This window comes from Engystomops pustulosus, chromosome 1 (assembly GCF_040894005.1).
Source record: "Engystomops pustulosus chromosome 1, aEngPut4.maternal, whole genome shotgun sequence".
In the NCBI taxonomy this organism is placed as follows: Eukaryota; Metazoa; Chordata; class Amphibia; order Anura; family Leptodactylidae; genus Engystomops; species Engystomops pustulosus.
The window spans coordinates 39,937,429-39,961,884 of NC_092411.1; the positions used below are offsets into that span (position 1 = coordinate 39,937,429).

The window sequence follows — 24,456 nt, forward strand, 5'->3', positions numbered from 1 at the left end:
TGTCGCATTTCACTAATGTACTTTATACTAGTTGTCAGGATGGAGAGGCCATTGCAAAGTATGTGTAACCTCGATGACCCTCCACTTCTGATCCTTTAGTTACATGTCACATGACTAGGTGTTGTGTATAAATAATAATTGAAAATTTGTATTTAAACGAACCTATCACTTGGAATGTGCTTTTAGCTGGTGACAGGTTACAATAACCTATGCTGTGCCGATTTTAAAAATGCCTTTGTCAGCATTCTGAATCATTTCAGTACTTTGTAAAACTTTATTTCATATTACCTGGCTCCTTGCCAGCAGTATGCGGCGAGTCCCTGTGGAGGGCAGCTGCAACCTGTGTGTGCCTGTATCTCCTCTTACATTCTTCCTCTACTCTACACCATCCCCCACTCCTGCCTGCTTAATGTCCATCACCGGTTGTGGGGGAAGGAACTGCATGAGTGAGGAGGAAAGAAAACTTACACAAGCTGCAGCTGCCACTTCCTGTGGAGCCAGGTAATGTGACTTAAACTTCTATAAACTTCTTAGATGGTTCAGAATGCTGACAAGGGCATTTATAAAAGCACAGCATAGGCTACTGGAACCTGTCGCAAGCTAAATATGACATTCCTAGTGATAGGTTCACTTTGAAGACTAGATAAATGTTAAATACATTCATGGTACACAAGCACTTAAAGATCTTTTCCCCAGTTAGACCCAGTAGGACACTGGTATCAGGCAATAAATATTCAGAACTTTTCACATTCTACGGGCTAACAGTAGTCTTCTTGAGAATGGCGGGCTCAAAACCGTGGAAAAACTGCATCGTCTACAATACTTTTTACAAATCACATTCACTTAATGATTCTCTATTACACTTCAGATTTTTCACAGCAAAGTATATGCAGGTAATGTGCAACAAGTTCAGATACACTTATAGTCAGGAGAGTCCAGAAATTCTAGACCTTCTGGATAGTTTCCTGCTGATCTCGGAGAGAGCTGGATGTCTACACTGATACACAGGATTTGATAAGTATCTTTTATAAATTGAACAGGAAATTCTCTGATCAGTGTTACACTTGACTTTTACCCCTATTATCCCTTCCCATTGAGGTTACAATGGTTGGTATTACCAAAATGCTTACGGGAATAACTTTTTAAAGGAAATCTACCATCAGTAGTAGATCCGATGGTAGATTCCTCCAGCCTGGCTTTAACCTTCAATTTGCTTATTGTAGCCCTTAACCTAACATTTTAAAAACCTTTAATAAAGTTATATGTAAATTAGCTAAATTAGAGGCTACTGGGACATGGAGTAGCTGCCAGCGAAACCAAGACATGGCACTAGCAGGTGGGACTGCATTGGCTTCCGGGGTGTGGAGCAGCCTGTACCGGTGCAGCTGCACCACACCCCAGTAGCCTCTACAGACCAATTACCAATAACTTTATAAAAGTTATTAGGTTAGGGGTTAGGATTAGCAAATTAAAGGTTAGGTTAAAGCCAGGCAGGAGGAATCTACCAACAGATCTACTTCTGATGGTAGATTTCCTTTTAAGTTTGTTTCCTTATTCCTCAGTCTTTATAAAATGGATCCTCTGGTGACAAGCCGTGCTCTGATTCATATTTACACATATTGTCAAAATGTTTAAATACTATGACATCCTAAAGAACATTTTATAGACCAACATTGATTAGTGTGAAAAAGGAGGAAAAATTAGGGCAGAATTTTGTAATTTCATGACATAAAGTTGTCTTTTGAAAGAGAAAGTATAAAATGAAGTATAATATGGTGGCAAAACTGCTGCTAGTCCTCTATAGTTGGTGTGCCATGCACTGGTATTTGCCACATTAGTTCCAGGCTCTTGGACTGAGGATGCTTCTCCTTCATGTTGTTGAACATGCCGAGGTCATCCTTGTCCAGCTGCCATCCATGCATAAATATTGTGATGAGGCTGGGCATCCGAGACACAAAGCGGACGAAGGAGGTGACGGTGGTGGCGTGGGTCTTAATGGAGTTAGTGTATACTCTTGATACATTTAGATAGCTTAGGTCCGGCATGTCTGCAGCTGTTTGAAAAAAAGATGTCCATCCCGATTCAGTGATTCTGGAGTGGCAGGGCAACTCAAGATGGCAAATCCTTTTCAGAAAGCCATTGCTTGCAACTTTCCCTAAGAAAGTTAAATACAAGAGGTATTCGTATTATGAGTCTTATCCTACAACAAATTTATTATCCAGCATCAGACTTTTTTTTTTGTGAACTAGGAGGATGCTGTCCATCCGAGTAAGTACCCGGTACTGCCCTGTAAATGCTGTAGTCACCATGACTCTGCCATTTATGGGGTTAAACAGCTGGGATCACTAGTAGCACAATAGCAGCTGTTAGTGTGGGAGCAGAGCTGTCACACACTGTTGGGCTCCAGCAGCAATCGCACAGGCTCTGCTTACATGCACATCGGTATTCGGCAATAAGACTACATTTCCCAACGTACATGCACATCTCAGTGCACCAAGGGGTTTAAGACATTACCAATGTACACCCCTAATCATTAATATGGAAATTATACAACATCTTACATTTAAAATATTCCTTTTCTGACAATTTGATGTGAGAAAAGGAGAGTAAAAGGAGTAAAAAAAAGTTTACAAGTAATTTACAAACATCAATACTGGGAAAAGCTTGAGAACACAGAAATCCTATTCAGAGGCAATCACATATGTAGTGTGCCCTAGTCCATGCATGGGTTTGACCACTAGGATATTTAAAAATATATATATACAATTCTTAATACGTGGGCCAAAACAGGGGTGTAACTACAGGGGTAGCAGCCATAGCAGCTGCTATGGGGCCCGCAGTGTGAGGGGGCCCTGGCATCTGGGGTATTGGGTGTGTATATGCTGTATGTCTCTATATGGTATTGTATGTGTGTATATGCTGCATGTACTGTATAAGTATATAAATGTGTGTATATAAAAGTGTACAATTGTTTGTGATGGTCACTCACATGTGTGAGTATACAAGTATTTATATAAGTCTATATAAGGGGGAAGGAGAGACCCCATTCAGGAATCGGCTATGGAGTCTTGTCTCTCTTAGTTATGCCCCTGGCCAAAAACTCTACGTAAAGATAAATAAATTGATCTTTTTTCCATAGAAATCACAGACTTACCTAACAATGTTATACTTGCATCATCTAGAAAGATCTTTATTACTAGGACCTGGAGGTTGGGAAGAAGTGCAAGCTGTTCAATTATTAGTTCAGCAGCAAGAGCCATTCCTTCTCCTATGGGCAGCCACAATTTCTCCAGATGAATGAGGGACCCCAAGGATACAGCTATGGACAAAATATATTTAATAAACTTGGAATGAATGAATACATTGAAAGATGAATCTGTTGATTGCCAACTTAATGAGCTCCCCTGTACAGAGAGGACTTATATTATGATATATGTACCCATCTTTATTATAAATGCTTTAAATCGATATGACTGAATTATTTCTATCCAAAGGGGATAGAAACAGAATTTATTTTATTCAAGTAACCAGATTATTATACATCCTAAGAACCAGTAGGTACTATACCAAATTTCTCAGCGCTCTCCTTTCCAAAGATGAATTGTCTGTCCAAATTAAGAATTTTCAGTGATGTAAAATTCTTTATTTCTCCAGCTGTCAGGGAGAAGGTGAAACAGTTAATTAACAAAATAAAATTCTGTTCACTGAATTTTTTTGTTTAGCCACTCATTGTCTTAATATTTTATGTGGTTTAGGCCTTAAAGGGAACCTGTCACATGGACCTCATTTTCACTAAAGACAGATTGTAGAAGCCCATCACACCTACATTGCACATGCCGTATGTCTTCTCTAAGCATTTGTATTACAGGATAATTGTGAGTTATAACTTACTTTTCCCCTAACAGAATACTCTGTGCAGTCCCAGGGGTTGGGCTTTGGTTTGGATGCATTTCAAAAAACAACACATGACCTGTGTGTGCTGCTAACTCCTCAGTTCTCAGCCCCCAGAACCCTTAGCCTTAGCATAATGTGTACATTGATTTTAGAAGGAAGGAGCCCATGGATAGCAAATATAAGAAGATTATCACAGTCACAGTGCCTGGATCTATGAGTAAGTGTCTATCTTGCTTGGTTTTAATGCTTGATTTCCTTAAAATAGTTGGTATATATTGATATGAATCTCACTGTAATTTCATTGTTGTTTTTTTTGCTTTCCATAGCTTTAAAGGAAATCTACCATCAAGATCATGGATTATAAACCAAGCACACTTACATGCTGGTGTGTGCCTCCTCTCTCAGGATCTGAATAGCAGATACTGCCAGAGGGGTCGTGCACCAGTATGTCTGTGTGCTTGACAATCCTTCATCCTGGTTGTAGGTGTAATTTAATGAATACATTTATGAATACAAAAGTTTCTGATACACTACACCAAATAATCAATATCCTTGTTATTAAGAATTCTTACCAAGAACAGTCATATCATCTTGCCAAAGAACGGATCCATAGAAGCTCAGTGCTATCAGCTTTTTACATGAAGAAACTGATTTCATCAAACCACTGAAATCCTCATAATGATGTAACGATAAGTGCAGGACCTCCAGATCTGCAAAGTGTTTAATGATTGGAACTGGAAAGCAAAAAATAAAGACACACGATATGGGCTATCAATACATTGGGAATTATATGAAACCAATCCATCAGCAAAACAGCTTTCCTGAGCAATGCATATACTGATGCAGAACTTGAAGCAGTTAGAGGGGTGTACCCATTTTGGCAAATAAATGTTATTGTTTGGTTTAGGAATAATTATACAATTTTCCAATATACTTTCTGTATCAATTAGATCTCTGCTTGCTGTCATTCTATAGAAAGCTAGCAGTGGACAGAAATGTGACCATGGTTACACATGAGCTTGTTAGTATCACAGAGAGTAATCAGAGTGGTGTGTTATAACGAGCTGCAATCTGTGTGACCGTGGTCAGATTTCTATTCATAGGAAGTTAGCAATAAAGCTTCCTATAGAACAGTGATGGCAAACCTTTTGGAGACAGAGTGCCCAAGCTACAACAAAAACACACATATATGTGCCAACATGACAAAGCAGTAACTTATTGATCCCTGCTGTATCACAGGTTTTAATCGTATTGGTGTCCTGATTTCACCAATACAATAGAAAGATGGAGAAAATTGTATTGTAGATTTTCTCCAGGGTCCCCTGAAGAGGAAGAATCAGGGGAGCCTGAGCGGGAGCTCCAATGACAATCCATCTCTATCCACACCTTCTCACTCCTCCTGTAGTTCTGGCAGCCAAGGATGTTGCTTTAAAATAGCGTGGAGCATGGCACTTTCTGGTCTATATTGGACCACAGAAGAAAGTCCTGAGTCCTATCTGGCAAACTGGGTTGGGTTGAAGGCCTGGGTGCCCACAGAAAGGGCTCTGAGTGCCACCTCTGGCACCCGTGCCATAGGTTCGCCACCACTGCTATAGAATGACAGCAAGCAGAGATCTAGAAAATTGTTACATAAAGCATACTGGAACATTTTATAACTTGTCATTATTCAAATGATAACATTTATGTGCTGGAATGGGAACATCCCTTTAAGACCCAATGCAAAATCTACATTAGGCCTCACAACTCAGTAGAGGAGAAAGTGGTTCGTAGGCCCATGGGTCTAAAACCTGTACAAATAAAGATCCTTACCAAACTTTATTGATCCATTGCTAGAACCCATGCAACCAAAGGCAAGTTTCTTCATTTGACCCAGTCTTACAAATTCAATTGGCAAATGGTCAAGGACCTCAATGTTTTGCATTACATAGATAGTTACTTCGGTTAAGTTACCAAGGTTGTGTATGCCACGAATTAGATCCTCTACAATAAACAAAAAATGCAAAATAAACAAATAAAAATCCTCTACAATAAACAAAACTAGAGATATTTAATCAAAATTGCACACAGAAATTTAAAAATGGAGTGGTCAATGCAAAACACATTGGGAGAAATTCATCAGTGCCGGCACTACCATACACTTTTTATTCTGTCAGAGAGGATGTAGCGAGAGGGCCCAGTGAGCTGAGAGCCCAGCTATCACACCATGAAACGATCATGGTACCTTCTAGGACCTTATGATAATATCCATGAATACAAACTTAAGGTCCTGGAAAGGGGGATTAGCCATTGACAGTTAGGGTCACATGACCCTCCATCTACAGCTGGATTATGCACAAGAATGACAGCTGATGAGGTAAAAGACATTTCTGAATCAGGGAATAAGTGACACAGAACATTCACAGCATTTCACACATATAATTCCAACCGGTCTCTATCAGACATGGTGTACACAATTTTGGTTGCCCCTGGATCCAACCTTCTATGGTCGGATTCTTCTCATGAATAGCTTCTCTTGTCTGCACACTGCATTGCTCTCTACCTTCTGCACCTCCCCCTTGCATGACAAGACCAGCTCAGACACAGGCACTTACTGCCGGAAATCAGCATGCATAGACTTAGGCCCCTTCCACACTAGCGAGTGTGATGCGATGAACTCGCATCACACTCGCAACGCAAGCTGCCGGGAACGCACGGCCCGAACGCTGCACCGCGGGAGTGAACTGACATGCTGAGTTCACTCCCGCGGTGCAGCGTTCGGGCCGTGCGTTCCCGGCAGCTTGCGTTGCGAGTGTGATGCGAGTTCATCGCATCACACTCGCTAGTGTGGAAGGGGCCTTACTCTACAAGGTAGAGACAGATAAGGTATTTATCAAGGAGGGAGGAGTTATATAGCAGAGTTGACTGTGTGTCTGTCATAGGTGAGTTAGCAGAGCTGAGAGCTCATGGGTCTCATCTTCTCTGATCTGCCTCATCCTTTTTCTTTGTGTCAGATACTAGTACAATGTTCAGAAGCTAAATAAAAGTGTAGATAAACCCTGTACTATGACAATCTAAGCACATTGTTAGCACACAGCATCTCAAGAAGTGTCTGCCAAGAGCCCACACGCGGGAATCTTACATTGACCAACACTGAGTGATCTTTATTGTGTAAAATTTAAGAAGCTTCTTTCATGGGCAAACCCCTTTAATAGATATTTATTGTTGCATAACCTAATATTCTGCACCCCAATCTGCGCCAAAAAGCTAGAGATAAGTTGGGGACCATACATACTCTATTTGCCTTGTTTGGACCCAAAGCTATTAATGACCTTTTCATAATATAAACTAGTAAAAGGCGAGAAACACCTCATCACCTGTCTTTCCCAACAGATAGAGCCTGAAGCTGACAGCTCTAAATGTAATGTTTTAGATGTAAATTGATCAATGCAAATTGACTTTGGAGCTTCAGCTTCTAATCCTGTCCGTGGTGTAAAACAGCTTATGGGGGTGAGGATCTGGGTGTCCTACACCCACCAATAATCTGTTAATGGCCTATGCAATGGAACGATTAAACAATTCAAAAGTAATTAAAATACAATTTCTTGCTTTTATCGTTGGAAAATACCTGGGTAGTTTTTGCCATCGTTACATCCAATCTCCAGGCATTCTAAAGAAGACATCTTGAGAATCAAATCTTGATCCTCTGCTGTTAAATGGGAATAACAAATACATAATTTCTTGAAAGAACCTAAGTGCTGCTCAATTGCTGGCGCCAGAAGCATTACAAAATCTGTACAGTTATTCAATTCCAGCTCAATTCTATCTGATAATGAAAATAGGACCTTAAAGTGTTCACAATCTACTTGAGAAAAATTGTCATTATTTACCTCAGAGGCTTTGATTTTAAAAACTGGCACCTTATATCCTGCAGTAGACCTAAAAGTGTCAATTATGGAGTCCACTATTATAATTTGGCTGGGGAAAACAGAGCTGAATTTAGCAAATCTATTTCCTAACTTTTCATTCTCTTTCTTTATGTCATTTAGTGAAAGATAAGCCTCTGCGTAATCCCGCTCTACAGTAGGGACTCCATATCTTTCCGAAGCTTCCTCCAACTTGGAATAATCCGGAATTGTTGGTTGTTTTTCTCCACCAATATTAAACTTGATGCTGCTCAGTAAGCTAATACATTCTGGGTATTTCTTAATAAAATTGAGAATTTTTTCAGCAGAATTGTTGGTGGTCAGGCTAACACCAAATGCCAGTGATTTCCCTGTAAGAAACTGCAATATCATAGGAGCACAGTCTGGTAGACATTGACTTTCAATGGCAGATTCAATGGCAAATGTTGTCAATGAGTCTGTAAGGACCAAGTCAATGTCTACAGCTACGAATTTGCGCAATGCCAAAATAAAAAATTCTTCTTGGTTTTTAAGGTCAGGATGCTGCTTCAAGTGTTCTGTACTATCTAGATGACAATCCAAAGCGTCTGGGTTCCCATAAAGACTGAATAAATATGAGATGATCTTGAGAGTTGATTTTGGAGATATCCTGGCTGCATATCTCAGAAAATAGGAGTAAGGTCCAAGGGCTTTGAGAAAAGTATTAATCTGGTGAAGGTAATGGAGACCTTGGTCCAGATCTTCAGGTTTGTCAGACTCTAATAATTCACTGAGTCGTTTTCCAGCTAGAAACTCCTGGAATGAAGGATTATAGAACATGTATATTGGATGAAATCTCTGTGCTGTAAATTTACTCAGAAGTCCATATCTGATGGCTTTGTCTTCATCCACACCGGCTGCTCTTAGGTCATTTTCTGTAAAATTAAACTTTGACTTGAACAATCCCTGCAGGGCAAGTTCTCCACAAGAAGAGACCTGAGAATTCACTGCTTGAGTCTCATTAGGAAACTTTGATATGTTATATTTCACATATTCCTTAAACACATGGATGTCACCAGTTGTATTGTCATCAGGGAATTTAATCCAACAGGAACACTGAGCCAGAATCATCAGAGGAGTTTGGAATATGGCAGGAACATTTTCATTCAACTTTAATTCCATAATAAATGTGTCTATCTGTTTACTATCATGTGGAAACAGTTTTTTGGCTAGGTAAATTGAACTATATAAAGGGAATTTCTGGATGCTCATTATGGTCCTTGCGTATTGTCGTAGCTTCCTCCCCTTATCAGTGCTCACGGTGACTGCCAGATTCAGTCTATTCCAAGGATTCTTCAGGATTAGCTCTTCTACTGGTTTTGGAGTTGAGTCCTGAACACCATAGTCATCCAGGAGGAAGAGGACTTTATCCTTTAGTTTCCCTGTGATTTCCCCCAGACTCTCTTCTGTCAGAGATATTGAGGGTCCGATCAGTTGTTGGCAGATGATGTCACTGAGAGTTTGATGGCTCTCGGCAGAAGCAAGAGAGATATAAAACACAAGACTGAACCTGTTGAGTATAGGACAGGATCCTGAGGCCCACAGAATGGCAATCTTTCTGAGAAGAGCGGTCTTCCCACTATTTGCTTCCCCTTCTATCATGGTGATGTCATTCAGCTCAGACAAGATATCCGGTAATGTTAGCTGTCGCACGGACTGATTTTTTATATCTTTCAACATGACAGAAATGTCAGCAAATTGTGAGTTCAGATCTAAAGCAAAAGAGTCTCCGAAAGGAGATGTACAGCAGAATGTAGGGTCATGATACTTTTCAGTGAGATTTTTTTTCAAATTGTCTACTTTTTCTTGGATCTGTGTTTGTTCAGTTATTACATCTAGAAAAGAGTAAAATGCAGTTTAAAAAAACCCCAGAAAATAGATCAGGAGATTGTTGTGTTCATATTTTTAGCCCACTTTCTGATTAGAAGCTGGTTTAAAGGAAATCAACCATTATAAAAAACCATCTAAGGATACTCACCTAGGCTCCTCTTCATTCCGATCCTGGTGCTGTCCTCCACTAGTCTTGACACGCCGGTATTGCCTAGAAAATAAAGTAACAAAAAACAGCATGGAGAACAGGAACAAGATGTCCGCTGCTCCAAACTGCTAATTCTGCCCACCCTTGCCACCTCCAGCATTGGAGAGGGAGGTGAGAGGTGTGCATAATTAGCTGCCCGGAGGGCCGGACATCTGTGCAGCTTTTTATAACTTTCTTTTTCTGGTGATCTTGGTGTGTCAAGAGTAGAGGAGGATAGCATTTTGAAATGGTTGACTTCCTTTAATGTTTCCACCAGGAAAATAATTTGTGAAGAGTGTGATGCATATGCTCCAAAACATACATGGAGCCCACAGGTGGAGTATAATATGTCTTTTTGGCCTTAAAAAAAGGCTTTGCTCACAATCACTAATTTATTCCAAAGGTCTTTTATAGGGTGGAGTTCAGGTCTCTATTTTGAATAATTAAGGGATGTATCCCAATATTTTTGTCCACAAAGTATAGAAACAATAGACCGATAAATAGATACATAGATCATAGATGAAATATAAATATTATTTGTACCTGTTTCTGTAGTTACACTTTTTTTGGAAATATGTGTGAAAGACGATCCCTAAAATGAAAATCACAGATCATAAGCACATGAATTAGAAATAAAAATTAGTTGTTTTATTGCACATTATGTTCCTTACTATCCTCCCTTACCTTACCTTTGCCCATAGCTAAACATTAAGATCCGTATTACAAGATGACCAGCTTCTAAAATATGATTTTGCAAAATTCTGTTAAAGGTTATCTGTAACAAAGAACAGAATCCACTGTCCCGTATAACAAATTCAACTCGTATCTACTCCCAACGGATTCTCCTTGGTAGGATAGCCAGGCCACTATCTATGGAAGCGGTCCAATAAATAATTTTCTTTCCAGCTATTATACACTAAAGGATAATCTTGATTCCATAGTTATTTTCAAACCCACCAAAGTGGAAGCCGATGTGGCAGCAGAGGGTCTGAATAAAGCTGTTAAGGATCAGAGGCTAACCTAAACAATTCATATAAACAAAGCCCACAACAAGGTAGCATAACTGTGTTTTTTTAGGAATGATGCCAAATACCAGAATGTTTTTCCAACTCATACATTTCATTAAGTATTAAACAATGCAACTAGGAAGTAATAGCACCATACGTAATGTGTCCTGCAGAAAACAAACCCTCGCACACAAATCGCTGTCAAGATGCAACATAGAAAGGACCAATAGAAACAGCATTATGATATCAAAGCTCGCATAGCACTCTGATTCTGTGAAAATGAGGTCAGATAGACTACAGCAGGGCCTGACTACAAACAGGGTCTTCTTCCTAGCTAGGAAAAGTTTCTTGGACATAGGGAATGGATGGGATAGTGCATGGCTCAAGTTACTTATTCCATTGCATATTTACCACAAAACCCCAGTAACTTCTGATGTATTGCTGAAGCTCATCACTAGTTCTTCTGCTCTGAAGAAATGTACACCTTTAGAAGGCAAAAAAACACTAAATTTACAATGCATAAAAAGGGTCAAATAATCATAACACATTTCACCCATTCATAGGTCAAATAAAATAGAAACATACACACGTCTATGAAAGCCATATTATACTTTTTAACACTTGTGAAATGTTATATGAAACTCACTCAGGAAACCATTTTGCATGTTCTCTCCAAGGGTCATCATTTTCTTCCCAATTTCCTAAACATCCACCACAGGAGAAGCACTGGACATGATCCTTTTTGCCTGATAGATAGATGGATTACAAGGGGTATTCCAGATCAGTTATATTGATCACCTATCGGGGCGTAACTACAGCGTTAGCAGCCATAGCAGCTGATATGGGGCCCACAGTGTCAGGGGGCCCCAGTTACTGACTTGATACACTAAAGAATGGAGGATGTGCACCATCATATACATATTATGCTGAACATTGTACAGCTTAATATATATATATATATATATATATATATACATATATATATATATATATAACGCTACACATCATGAATCAGCAGCTCAGATAAGCAGTGTCTGGGGAGAGGGAGGGAACAGCAGAATGACAGGACTAGGGATCTTTCCTCTCTAATTCTTGCTGTGCCCTTCCCCCATGTAGTCAGCAGCCACTGGGACAGATCTGTGGAAGGGTATTAATGTGTGTGGATAAGCGTATAAAAGTATTTGTATACAAATAAGTATATTTTCTGATGATTTGGGGGGGGGGGGGCATTCAGAAGTCTGCTATGGTGCCCTGCCTCTCCTAGTTACGCCCCTGTCACCTATCCATCCTATCACTGCACCTTTCACTGGAAGCAGCAGAGAGAACAAAGGAAAAACAGCTCTGTTTTATGTGTAGTGGTTGGACCAAGTAACTGCAGCTCTGCTCCCATTCAAGTATGTAGCATTAGTATGGAAAGGATTTTATCTTGCCATCTTAGGCTAAATTCACACTGCCGTGAGCCCGCCGCACCGTAGTACGGCGGGCACACGGCAGCGCGGGGAGAGGAGGAGGAGGTGAGCGCAGCTCACCCCCGCCCCTCTCCATAGAAACTAATGGCGCACGGCGCCGTAATACGGGGAAAGATAGGACATGTCCTATCTTTCCCCGGGCTACGGAGCGGTACGGTGCCGCACGTGTGCTGCACCGTACCGCTCCCGTACAGGGCCGTGAGCCCATAGGAGTGTATGGGGGACGTATATCGGCCGTATATATGTCGGCCGTATATACGTCCCCCATACTGTAGTGTGAATGCAGCCTTACATAGCCTTATTATACATCCACTAATTATATCTGTATTTCAGATTCCTGGCTATGTTAAGGTCAGCGATGTGACATCTGTGACACGTGTGTCAGAGGTGACATGCAGAGACGTTTTTGCTGACAACCAGCAAGTTGACAGCATCTGGAGGTGGAGAAACTTTCCTGTTAAGAACAGGAGAGTTATAACATCTCCTAATGCTGACGCTGTTACCGCTCAGCAATACTGGAATATGAGAACACCCCATCTGTGATGTTTCCAGGCCCCTGAGGGGTTACACAAGGTCAACTGAATATTGGTTTTATAGGCACTCCCTGAATGCATGGGTTCTGGGAGGTGCAGAAAGTGAGATAGAGTTGTCCACACAACCTCTGATAGGGCACAACACTAGCGCACAACTCTGAACGTACAGACGTCCCTTTTCACTAGCGTCAGTGAAACAGAGATTTATCAGCACAGTAAGCTGCCACCAACTTCTCACTTGTTATAAGCCCGATCTGTAATGGGATTATATCGGGTCAGAAAGTCAACCCCAGGATAGCATATATATAACCAAGAGATGGGCATGATTATTTGTGAATTGAGATAAAAGAGCAACACAGTACAGTACACACAATACATATATACAGTTTCACAGAATGGAGATTACAAGTGGAGAACTACAAGTACAAGAAATTTGTGAGTCTGTTACCTTGTGCTGGACTAGTTAGGGAAAGCGGTTAATCTGCACTTGAGATCCTTCCTACTCTTTATGGTGGTTAATAGTTCCCCCAGGCAAAGGCCATGGACATAAGGGGTGTCCTAATTAACTTAGGTGTAGACCCACCCCTTCACACCCATATGATGGTTCTAAGAAACCTCCTACCTTGTATCAGGTAGAATCCAGGACCTTTGATAAGTTCTAACTTCTCAATGGGAAGTCATAGGATTAGGGTTTTGATCTCAGATGCATCTGTGAATTCTGTTGAATTTTGACACACTGAGCTCAAAAGGTTGGCTATCACTGGTCTAGGTCAGTGACCAGTGAACCATTATTAATGGAGATCATTTTTACAGTGTCTACACATTAATGGAGATCATTTTTACAGTATCTACACACAGGGCAGCCATCAGGAAATTCGGGGCCCCATACAGCAAAAGTGTCTGGGCCCCAACACACCCCAAAACCGAACAAGCCTCCTGCCCCCCGCAGTGACCTTTCACAAACAGGGTTTGAGGCCTGTTGCTACGACAAGGCACACTCTTCTGGTAGATTGCCAATAGGAGTCATACTATTGAACGTCACGTGCAATTTTTCACATTTTCATAAAAAAAGCTAAATCCTGCTATTGAGGGACCTGCTCAGGTTTCAAGTCACTTTGAGAGGCCTAAATAAAGTAAAACCCCATAAATTACTCCATTATAGAAACTACACCCCTCAACGTACGTAAAACAACTTTTATGAAGTTTGTTAACCCTTTAATTGGTTTACAGGGGTTAAAACAAAATCGGATGCAATTTCGAAATTACATTTTATTTGGCTAAATTAATGTGTTTTTCATAAAATGTACAAATTCTCAGTGGATAAAATTCCAAAACGCTCCTCAAAATTTGATCCCCCATCTCTCCCGCGTATAACAATACCCCATATGTGGTGGTAACCTGCTGTATGGGCACACGCCAGGGCATTGAGGGGGAGCTGCGCCATTCAGAGCAGATTATGCATTGTCACTTTTTATTGGCTATACAATCTTTATTTTTTTGGCAATTTGGACATTTAAGGGCTTATTTTTTGCGACATGAGATGCACTTTACAAATACTTCATTTAAGTGGGTCTATAGCTTTTCGATGAGATTTTATTAACTCTTTAATGTATGGAGGAAAAGAAAATTGTCAATTTGGGGTTTCTTTTTTTTGTATATTTTGGGGGTCGTACACCATACACTAAAAATACTATAATATTTTCATTCTATAGATCACTACGATTACGGTGATACCTCATTTATATAGTTTTTCATTTATTTTTACAATTTTACTGGAGAAAAACTAATACAGAGGAAATCTTATTTGCTTCTGCATCGCCATCTTTTCGGGAACTTAACCTTAATATTTTTTGGTTGACAGAGCTAGTTTAGGGCTTATTTTTTACGTGTTGAGTTGTTCTTTCAATTGGTACCATTTTGGGGCACATAACTTTTTTTGATCACTTTTTAGAACATTTTTGTAAAGGGATTTTATGAAAATTTATATTTTTGGCGAGTTTTTCGGGTTTTGTTTTTACGGCGTTCACCGTACGGGTCCAATAATGTTTCTGACTTATTGTACAGATTGTTAAGGACGCGGTGATACCAAATATGTGGGGGGTTTTGGTGATTTTCAGGTATTTTTACTTTATTAGATGTGTATAGGGAATGTTTGTGTTTAGGGGACTTTAACTCTATTTAATTAATTATTTTTATTAAAAATTGTGTTTATTCAGTGTTTTTAACTTTTTTTTCTTTACTTTTACAGGTTAGCTTGAACAAGTGATCCACTGATCACTTGTTCAAGCTATTCTTCACCTAATACAGTGTAATACAGATGTATTACACTGTATTATGTGAAACACTGAGCATGCTGCGCATGCTCAGTGTGTCACAGCCGGGTCCTGCCAGGAGGCACGGACCCGGCACCCGGAAGAAGATCGCGCAGCCCCGGGCACCGGCAGTCCCGGGGCTGCGATCAGAGCAGCGGGACCCCCCCGGTAAGCGCCGCGGGGGGGTCCGAATCCTGTTAAATGCCCCTAGCACGCCGCGGTCAGCGCGACCGCGGCGTGTTAGGGGTTAACACCCGCGATCGGAGAAATCTCCGATCGCGGGTGTTAGAGGAGGGTGTCGGCTATAATATATAGCCGACACCCGCAGCTTCTGGCCCCGGCTCCATTCAGGAGCCGGGGCCAGAAGTTTGACGTACTATTACCGCATATTGCGGGAACGCACCTCCCGCCATGCAGTAATAGTACGTCAAATGTCGGGAAGGGGTTAACCAGCGGCCCCCGGCGCCTCCACCCCACACATATTGTGCAGCACAGACCGCACAGTCTGCGGCCCACCGGCCGGGCCCCCCCCCCCCCTAGTGTCTTAGAGTCCGGGCCCCATAGGGCAGTACCAGTTGTACTGCCCTATCGGCGGCCCTGTCTACACATGCAGTAGATGATGGTTCTGCAGCTTCTTTTACTCAGCAAACCCCTTTTTTTTATAGAAATGATGAATGAAATACACATCACTGATATATATTACACTGTGTCTTACAAACTAATATAACCAACATGATTGATATACCTGTGAAGAAGAATCCGGCCTCTGTGAGAGTAGATGGATTTATTGAAGCATACACAGGCCACTGGGAATAGGATTGTTGTCTTTTCTGTTCATTTTCCATAGATTCTATACATTCATCCTCCGGAATAATTTCCTTTGCCTTCACGCAGATATCATAAATTGGTATATTACCAACATCTTGGCCCTGAATAAAGGCACAAGAAGGATTAAACTTCCGATGTCTTTCCATTGGGGTAGCTCCTAAGGAATGGTTGCACAGCACCAACCCACAGCAGAAGCACTGACTACTGTTCTCCACACCAGTGCGGAAGAATCCAGCGGAGGCCAACTCTTGTGGAGACCAGGAGGAGAAAGGGTCTTGAGTCCAGTGGCTCTTCAGTCTCTTTATTTCACTTCTCATGGAGTAGTTGGGTTGTGTAGGCAGCTGCTCTCGGATTTGTCTGTAGTGTTCCTCCAGCTTATACACTGCTTTCTCCAAATCAATATGACTCATATATGAAGGTAAAGACCCATCATGTGACACATCAAACTCTGATATGTTTTTTAGGTCCATCTTCTTTAACTTTTATAATATAAGATAGCTACAGACCGGTATGTATTGAATTCCTGTAGAATGTGTGTCCTGCAATATAGTAATTTATTGTACTTTAGCCCAAGGCTACAATTAACAGCTATAACAGTTATCAGAGGTGTCTGCAATGAAGCTTTATTCTTAATCTCGTTCTTATGACAATCCAACATTTTTAAAATCCAATTGTCACAGAGACCAAAAAATATTTGGCTGGGGTTACAATTATAAAATATACAGTTCCAACTTACATACAAATTCAACTTAAGAACAAACCTACGTAACCCGGGGACAGCCTGTAGTAAAGTAAAATGTTGATCATCACAAGACTGCCGAAGATTTCTTTTTCCATCAAATATAAAGTTGCTGTAATACTGATGATTTTCATGCACCGCTATATCAGCCACAAAATGTGGCCATGTGTACAAGATCTGATACATGGTGCTTCATACACTCTGCAATTGTAGCCTCACGAACCTGTCCATCAACAGCGTAACCACGGCCAGACTTGGCGCTAGCTTTCAGACTGGGTAAGAGGTAGCAAACTACCCCTGTGACATCCCTGTGAGACCCTACAAGGTGACAGGGAAAAACTTACTTCAGGCAGCTGTCAGAGCGGACAGACAGCGAGTTATGGACACTTACGACGTAGCTTCACACAAAACCAGTTTATACTCAACTCCCTGTCCCCTCCTGATCACCAAAAAACTTCTCTTTTTGGCCTTTAGAATGTCCTCATTTCATAGAAAAAATGGTTTGTAAAGTATGTAAATGAGTCAAAGGCTCCACCGATAAGTAATTTTTACACGGCCCCCATTAGCCCTTGGCACAATCACACAATGCAAAAGAGCCGGCAACATCACCGGCTCTCCCTTTGCTATTATCATACTATGTGCGATCATAGCATTATCTCACTGCATTCTATAATCGTGCGTCAGCTAGTGTGCGCTCTGGCGGGGAAAGGGGTGTTGTGCATAAATTAATTACTGGCGGAGCCATGAGGCGCTCCGTAGAACGCCTAAGGCTCATTTGCATTCTTTATTATTAGATTATCTGATGATAGATGTCCTTTAAATTCACACCCAGCTTTCCCAAAGGAAGGGATCCTGAAAAGGAGATGTCAATCACAGGTTTTGAAAAACAGAAGCCTGAATTCTGACCCTATCCAGAGAAAATAGCGAGTTCTGACAATTTCATAGTTTATCTACAGCCATTGAAGGAATATTAGCAAGTACAGCATCAGATATAAATAGATATACCTTATAATATAGCTTCATATCACAACCTATTATTCATATACAATGATATACAGGTGGTCCCCTACTTAAGAACACCCGACTGACCCCCCCTGGTTACAAACGGACCCCTGGATGATGTTAATTTACTGTATTTTAGCCTTGGGCAACAAAAAACTGCTGTAACAGTTATCAAATTGTCTGCAATTCAACCTAAGAACAAACCTACAGAACCTATCTTGTACGTAACCTGGGGACTACCTGTCTTATCAATCACTTAAGATCATGTAAGAGCCAAGCAGTTCTATTCTTCCACATCATCAGTGCAAATTAGCGCAATTTATCAAACAATTTGTAGATTATGATCAAAATAACATGGATTGATATAATTCTCAATTCACACATTATACTTACAAATATTAGATTATTGACCAGAGCTCATGTCATAGCAGCACCCACATCTTTTCAGGAGCGACTACTTCTACACTTTTACAAGTCATATTACAAGTTCTTCCTTCTTCCTTGCAGTCATGTGACAAAAGTAAGGAGGAAATTGTAGTAAGTAAATACAAGCTGTACATGACGTTGTAATTCTAGGACCTTTAACCAGGAAGAATTTTACAGGCTGGGAGGGACACCATGTGAAAGAGAGTGAAAGTGAAATTGTGGATGATGTAGTACAAGCTCTGATGTACACTCACTGGCCACTTTATTAGGTACACCTGTCCAACTGTTAGTTAACACTTAAGTTCTAATCAGCCAATCACATGGCGGCAACTCAGTGCATTTAGGCATGTAGACATGGTCAAGACAATCTCCTGCAGTTCAAACTGAGCATCAGTATGGGGAAGAAAGGTGATTTGAGTGCCTTTGAACGTGGCATGGTTGTTGGTGCCAGAAGGGCTGGTCTGAGTATTTCAGAAACTGCTGATCTACTGGGATTTTCACGCACAACCATCTCTAGGGTTTACAGAGAATGGTCCGAAAAAGAAAAAACATCCAGTGAGCGGCAGTTCTGTGGGCAGAAATGCCTTGTTGATGCCAGAGGTCAGAGGAGAATGGGCAGACTGGTTCGAGCTGATAGAAAGGCAACAGTGACTCAAATCGCCACCCGTTACAACCAAGGTAGGCAGAAGAGCATCTCTGAACGCACAGTACGTCGAACTTTGAGGCAGATGGGCTACAGCAGCAGAAGACCACACCGGGTGCCACTCCTTTCAGCTAAGAACAGGAAACTGAGGCTACAATTTGCACAAGCTCATCGAAATTGGACAGTAGAAGATTGGAAAAACTTTGCCTGGTCTGATGAGTCTCGATTTCTGCTGCGACATTCGGATGGTAGGGTCAGAATTTGGCATCAACAACATGAAAGCATGGATCCATCCTGCCTTGTATCAACGGTTCAGGCTGGTGGTGGTGGTGTCATGGTGTGGGGAATATTTTCTTGGCACTCTTTGGGCCCCTTGGTACCAATTGAGCATCGTTGCAATGCCACAGCCTACCTGATTATTGTTGCTGACCATGTCCATCCCTTTATGACCACAATGTACCCAACATCTGATGGCTACTTTCAGCAGGATAATGCGCCATGTCATAAAGCTGGAATCATCTCAGACTGGTTTCTTGAACATGACAATGAGTTCACTGTACTCAAATGGCCTCCACAGTCACCAGATCTCAATCCAATAGAGCATCTTTGGGATGTGGTGGAACGGGAGATTCGCATCATGGATGTGCAGCCGACAAATCTGCGGCAACTGTGTGATGCCATCATGTCAATATGGACCAAAATCTCTGAGGAATGCTTCCAGCACCTTGTTGAATCTATGCCACGAAGAATTGAGGCAGTTCTGAAGGCAAAAGGGGGTCCAACCCGTTACTAGCATGGTGTACCTAATAAAGTGGCCGGTGAGTGTAGTATACCTTCATGCTTGCTTCTTATGTACAATACTTGATGATCAATAACAACCAGTACCCCCATAGTGTATCTAGTCAACCTTACAGGTCTGGGATATCATGCCCATTCATGACATGGCATCTTATTCAAGTTAGTGGCGAAGAACTGCAATCACATCCCTTGTATCTGCTTTCTATACATTTCCATACTCTGCCTATTTTTAGATAATGTATTCTGCTACTAAAGGCAGGAGAATTGTGACAAGATGACAGGTATTATGGTTACTACTTTCTACAACTTGAAATCACTGTAAAAGTAAGTTTGGGAGTATAGAAAATATATGCTATTTGCACTCCAGCAACAGATACCGAGTATCCACCAAGCTTCTTGATCAGAAAATGTCTTTATTTATCAGTAATATAAAATTATAAATCACTTCACCGACCAAACCGAAGAAACTTAAGTGATTATGAAAAATAACATATAAAAATCTATATATTGATAAGAAGGACTTGTAGTCTCTTGCATCTGTGATGGGGTGGGATGTGTGGGATTTCTGTTATGTATCTGCAATGCCTTACTGTGACATACTCACTTTGTACTGATAAAGATACACCAGTTATAACTGTTATTTCTATTTGATGTAAATGGTAAACTAAGAAAAGTAATAAAATAAGTTTACAGAAAAAATCTTGAAACAATTCCCATTCCACTTACCAAAATGGTTTGCAGATAATTCATTTACACATAAGAAATATAATATATAAAGCTGAGACAGAGGCGGTCACAGGCCATCACTGACGGACACAGTTAGTAACAGAGACAGTCGGTGACAGATAGACAGAGGCAGTCAGAGACAGACAGAGACAGTCAGAGATAGTCAAAGACAGAGAGACACAGAGACGTTAAAAAAGAGAGAGATACAAATAAAATAATTTATGTTAACTCATTCTATTTTGTGACAGCTAAGAGCAGTTATTCTCTATTGCTGACAACGCTGGGAGCTACAGCTAGTATATATATATATACGGTATATATAAAATCATTTCATTTACACGCCCACTTTAAAATGTATCTGACATTGAACTCATTGTATTAGATTCCCTTATAAAACCCACCAGTTTGAGTGATACATGATGTCTACAAGTAGGACATTAAAAAGTGTTAGGGCAACTTTGCACTAAGCATGTTCAGCCCATGATTGTAAATTGTCCAGTCCTGTGTCATGAGCTGACCATACTGCCATAAGGGGATTCCTTCCATGATCATATATATACTTCATGGATTCCTGTGCACTCTCCACCTAGAATGCAAAGTAGTCCTTAAAAACTCTGTAACAATGGCTCACTTTTATCAAAACTAGGGCAGTCTGTACTGTGTTCAGTTTGCCTGTGGAGTGTGCAGGGTGCGGTAGATTCATCAAAACTGGCACAGGGCCTTCTTTAACCCCTTATCACCGACACTAGTTTTCAAATCTGACATGTCTCACGATAATTGATTTTGAGAATGTTTTCTCGTGACACATTGTACTTCATGTTAGTTATAAAATTTAAGTGATAAGTTTTGCGTTTCGTTCTGAAAAAAAAGTGAAAATTTGGCAAAAGTTTGTAAAAATTCTTCATTTTCCAAGTTTGTAAAACTACCCAAAAAGTTTGATAATTAACATTTACAGAATATCTGCTTTATGTTGAGATGATATTTTATGCTTCCGGTCATTTTTCTAGGATGTTATGAGGCGCAGAACTTTAGGTGCGATTTTTCTTATTTTCATGAAAATTGCCAAAACTCACATTTTGAGGGACAACTCAGCTTCCAAGTGACTTTGTAAGGCCTAAATAATAGTAAAACCCCATAAATTACCCCACTATAGAAACTTCACCCCTCAACATATGTAAAACAACTTCTATTAAGTCTATTAACCCTTTAAGTGTTTCATATGGGTTAAAAAATATGGACCTGCGATTTAGAAACTATGGAATTTTTTGGGGAAAATACATTCATTTAGGCCAAAACTGACATTTTCAGAATAAATTAAATGATGAAACGCACTGCAACGCTTGATGCCCAATTCCTCCCGAGTGTACTGATACCACATATGTGGTGGTGTCCTGCTGTACGGGTACACGGCCGAGTATAGAATGAATGGAGGCGACATTCACAGCAGATTTGTATTTTTTTGGTAATGCGAACATATGAGGGCTTATTTTTTATGGGATGAGATACAATGTATAGATAATTTATTTTGGGAGTCTAAAGCTTATTCATGATTTTATTAACTATTTCAAGGGGGAAACAAACAAAATAATCAATTTTTATTTTGGATTGTTAGCATTTTTTTCCCCCGCTCACCGTAACGTAAAAATAATATTTTATCTTTATTCTCTGGTTCACTACGATTGGGGTGATACCTCATTTATATAGTTTTTCTTATTTTTGCTCAATTTTCCTGAGCAAAACCAATATTGGAGAAAATCGCATTGTTTTTACTATTGACAACTTTTCAGGGCCATAACTTCTGTATTTTTCTGTTGTCAGATCTGGTTGAGGGCTTATTTTTTGCGAAAACAGTTGTTCTTTTCAGTCGTATCATATTAGGGAACTTAACTTTTTTTGATCACTTTTTAGAACATTTTTTGTGATGGTGTTTGATGAAAAATTTTACATTATGGGAAGTTTTTCAAGTTTTTTTTTTACGTAGTTCACCGAGCGGGTTCAATATTGATTTAGATTTATTGTACAGATTAATACGGACGCGGTGATACCAAATATGTACGTGTTTTTGTGTTTTATTTACTTTATTTGCATTTTATGTGTTACTGGGGAGATTATGGGACTTTTATTTTATTTATTTATTTAATTATATTATAAAAAGATTTAATTTTTTTTTAAACTTTTTTACATTTTCTACTTCTTGGCTTGAATAAGCGATCATCCGATCGCTTATTCAAGCCTTTACACTGCAATACACTTGTATTGCAGTGTATAGTGTAAGTAACTGAGCATGCCGCGCATGCTCAGTTACTTACAGCCGGGTCCTGCCAGGAAGGCAGAACCTGGCGGGGAGAGAAGCCTGCATCCTCGGGTCACTCGTCGGGACCCGGGGCAGCGGCAGGAGGGATCGGATCCCCCGGTAAGCACACCGGGGGGGTCCGATCCACGGGGGACACACTTGCACGCCGCGGTCATGCTTGACCGAGGCGTGTAAGGGGTTAAACACCCGGGATCGGAGTTTTTCCAATCCCGGGTGTTAGTGCCGGGTCAGGGCTGTGATATCACAGCCCGACACCGGCACCAGCGAGACCCGGTGTCCCGAAATCTTCTTCTGACGCGCCGCCGTAGAAAGGCGTACGCGTCAGAAGAAGTACCCTTAATGACCGCCGTAAAAAGCTGATACGGCGGTCATTAAGGGGTTAACCTGGCGCCCCCTGCACTGCTCAGGAAGTGGCCACCATTATTTTTCTGGTGCACTTTGTTCATGCTGCAGAATTGTGGCGCGCGTCAGTAATACCGTATTTTCCGGACTATAAGGCGCACTTAAAAGCCTTGGATTTCCGTGGAAATCCAAAGTGCGCCTTATAGTCCGGTGCGCCCTATGTATGGCGCTGGGCAGCGGACCATACTTACATAGGTCCCCGCTACCGGAGACCGGAGACAGCAGATCTCCAGCGGGAACTGCAGACCACGCGGCACGAACAACTTCTGCCGCGTGGTCTGCAGTTCCTGCTGGAGATCTGCTGTCTCCGGTAGCGGGAACCTATGTAAGTATGGTCCGCTGCCCTCCTCCACCTCCCCCTCACCTTCCCCGCGTTCCCTGTCGCGTCTCGGCGTCGCGTCCCGTCGCCGCGTCCCGTCGCGTCCCGTCGGGTCTCTGCTCCGCCCCCGGACCTCCGCCCCCGGACCCCGCGCCTTATAGTCCGATGCGCCTTATATATGGAATTATTACATATATAAAGCGCATCGGACTAATGCGCCTTATAGTCCGGTGCGCCTTATAGGGCAAAAAATACGGTAAATGTGGCGAAAACTCAGACTAAGCACTAAAATGCCCCTTTAGATGAACATTTTTTCTCTCTTGTTGCTGCCGCAACACAAAAAATGGCGCAGACATTTTTTAAATATGTGTACAAACAGTTTGCACATTCTTTTCAATGCAAAGTCAAGCAGAAAACTTGTGCAAATGCTTTAATAAATGTGGCCCAAATGTCTTGGATTCATCTCCCCCATGTAAATCAGTGGTGGGTTACATATGCTGCTAAGACTATAGGGCCTATGGGTCAAAATCCCCTCTGAAGCTAAATAAAAGACTAAGGCCACCAAACCAAAATGGAGCAACATCTCTACCCTTATGGGTAATTGAGTGATCTCACCTCTCTCTCTCCAATATTGTGAATTATCAATTATCTGAAGTGTATACATAACAGTTATTATTGTACTACAGGCTTTATATTGGGTATTACTTCATAATGTTATCCACTGATATCCTAATGTTATTACATCTTATTCTCTTGGGTTTTCTAGGAGGACCTTTGTTGTACACCAAAGCTGTGGTATAGTTCACCTCTTACTTCTGTAATTCTGTGTATTTTTAATGTGTATTTTAAACTATACTTGAACATTGTTGGCTAAATTTGTTAATCAGGATTGTAAGCCAAATAACAGAGCAAGTCAGAGAAGATATGAGCAGACAGTAGTGGAAGCAGTTATTATGCCAAGGTTTTTTTTCCTACTTAATTGTAATTGTAATAATTTAATGTAATTTAATTGTAAATGTAATAATTTTACTAAACTAAAGGGGTTTTCCAGACCATTTTTCACGGCCTATCCTTAAAATGGACGGACAATAACGATAAGGTTTTGGC

At 40.9% G+C, this 24,456-nt stretch overlaps 1 protein-coding gene across 2 annotated transcripts; it reads right to left on the reverse strand.

The window, feature by feature from the left end:
* Positions 1–1,277: 1,277 nt before the first annotated feature.
* Positions 1,278–18,233, reverse strand: LOC140119639 (baculoviral IAP repeat-containing protein 1-like). 2 transcript variants are annotated; one of them, XM_072138875.1, is made up of 12 exons: positions 18,115–18,233; positions 15,898–16,519; positions 11,485–11,584; positions 11,250–11,322; positions 10,375–10,423; positions 9,793–9,855; positions 7,499–9,649; positions 5,704–5,874; positions 4,467–4,628; positions 3,568–3,654; positions 3,155–3,319; positions 1,278–2,155 (listed from the first exon to the last, which is right to left on the reverse strand). In XM_072138875.1, the coding sequence occupies exons 2-12, from the start codon at positions 16,448–16,450 to the stop codon at positions 1,791–1,793; spliced, it is 3,939 nt and encodes a 1,312-aa protein (XP_071994976.1). In that variant the 5' UTR covers positions 16,451–16,519; positions 18,115–18,233; the 3' UTR covers positions 1,278–1,790. The 2 variants fall into 2 exon arrangements, with proteins under 2 accessions (XP_071994976.1, XP_071994983.1); XM_072138882.1 differs by lacking the exon at positions 9,793–9,855.
* Between the last annotated feature and the right edge of the window lie 6,223 nt (positions 18,234–24,456).

Coding starts and splice junctions, on each gene's coding strand:
- LOC140119639 (XM_072138875.1), bottom strand. CDS start 16,450: ATGGACCTAAAAAACATATCAGAGTTTGATGTGTCACATGATGGGTCT. Junction 11,323..11,484: donor CATGCAAAATGGTTTCCTGA/GTGAGTTTCATA, acceptor TGCCTTCTAAAG/GTGTACATTTCTTCAGAGCA. Junction 4,629..5,703: donor CAATGGATCAATAAAGTTTG/GTAAGGATCTTT, acceptor TTTGCTTTCCAG/TTCCAATCATTAAACACTTT.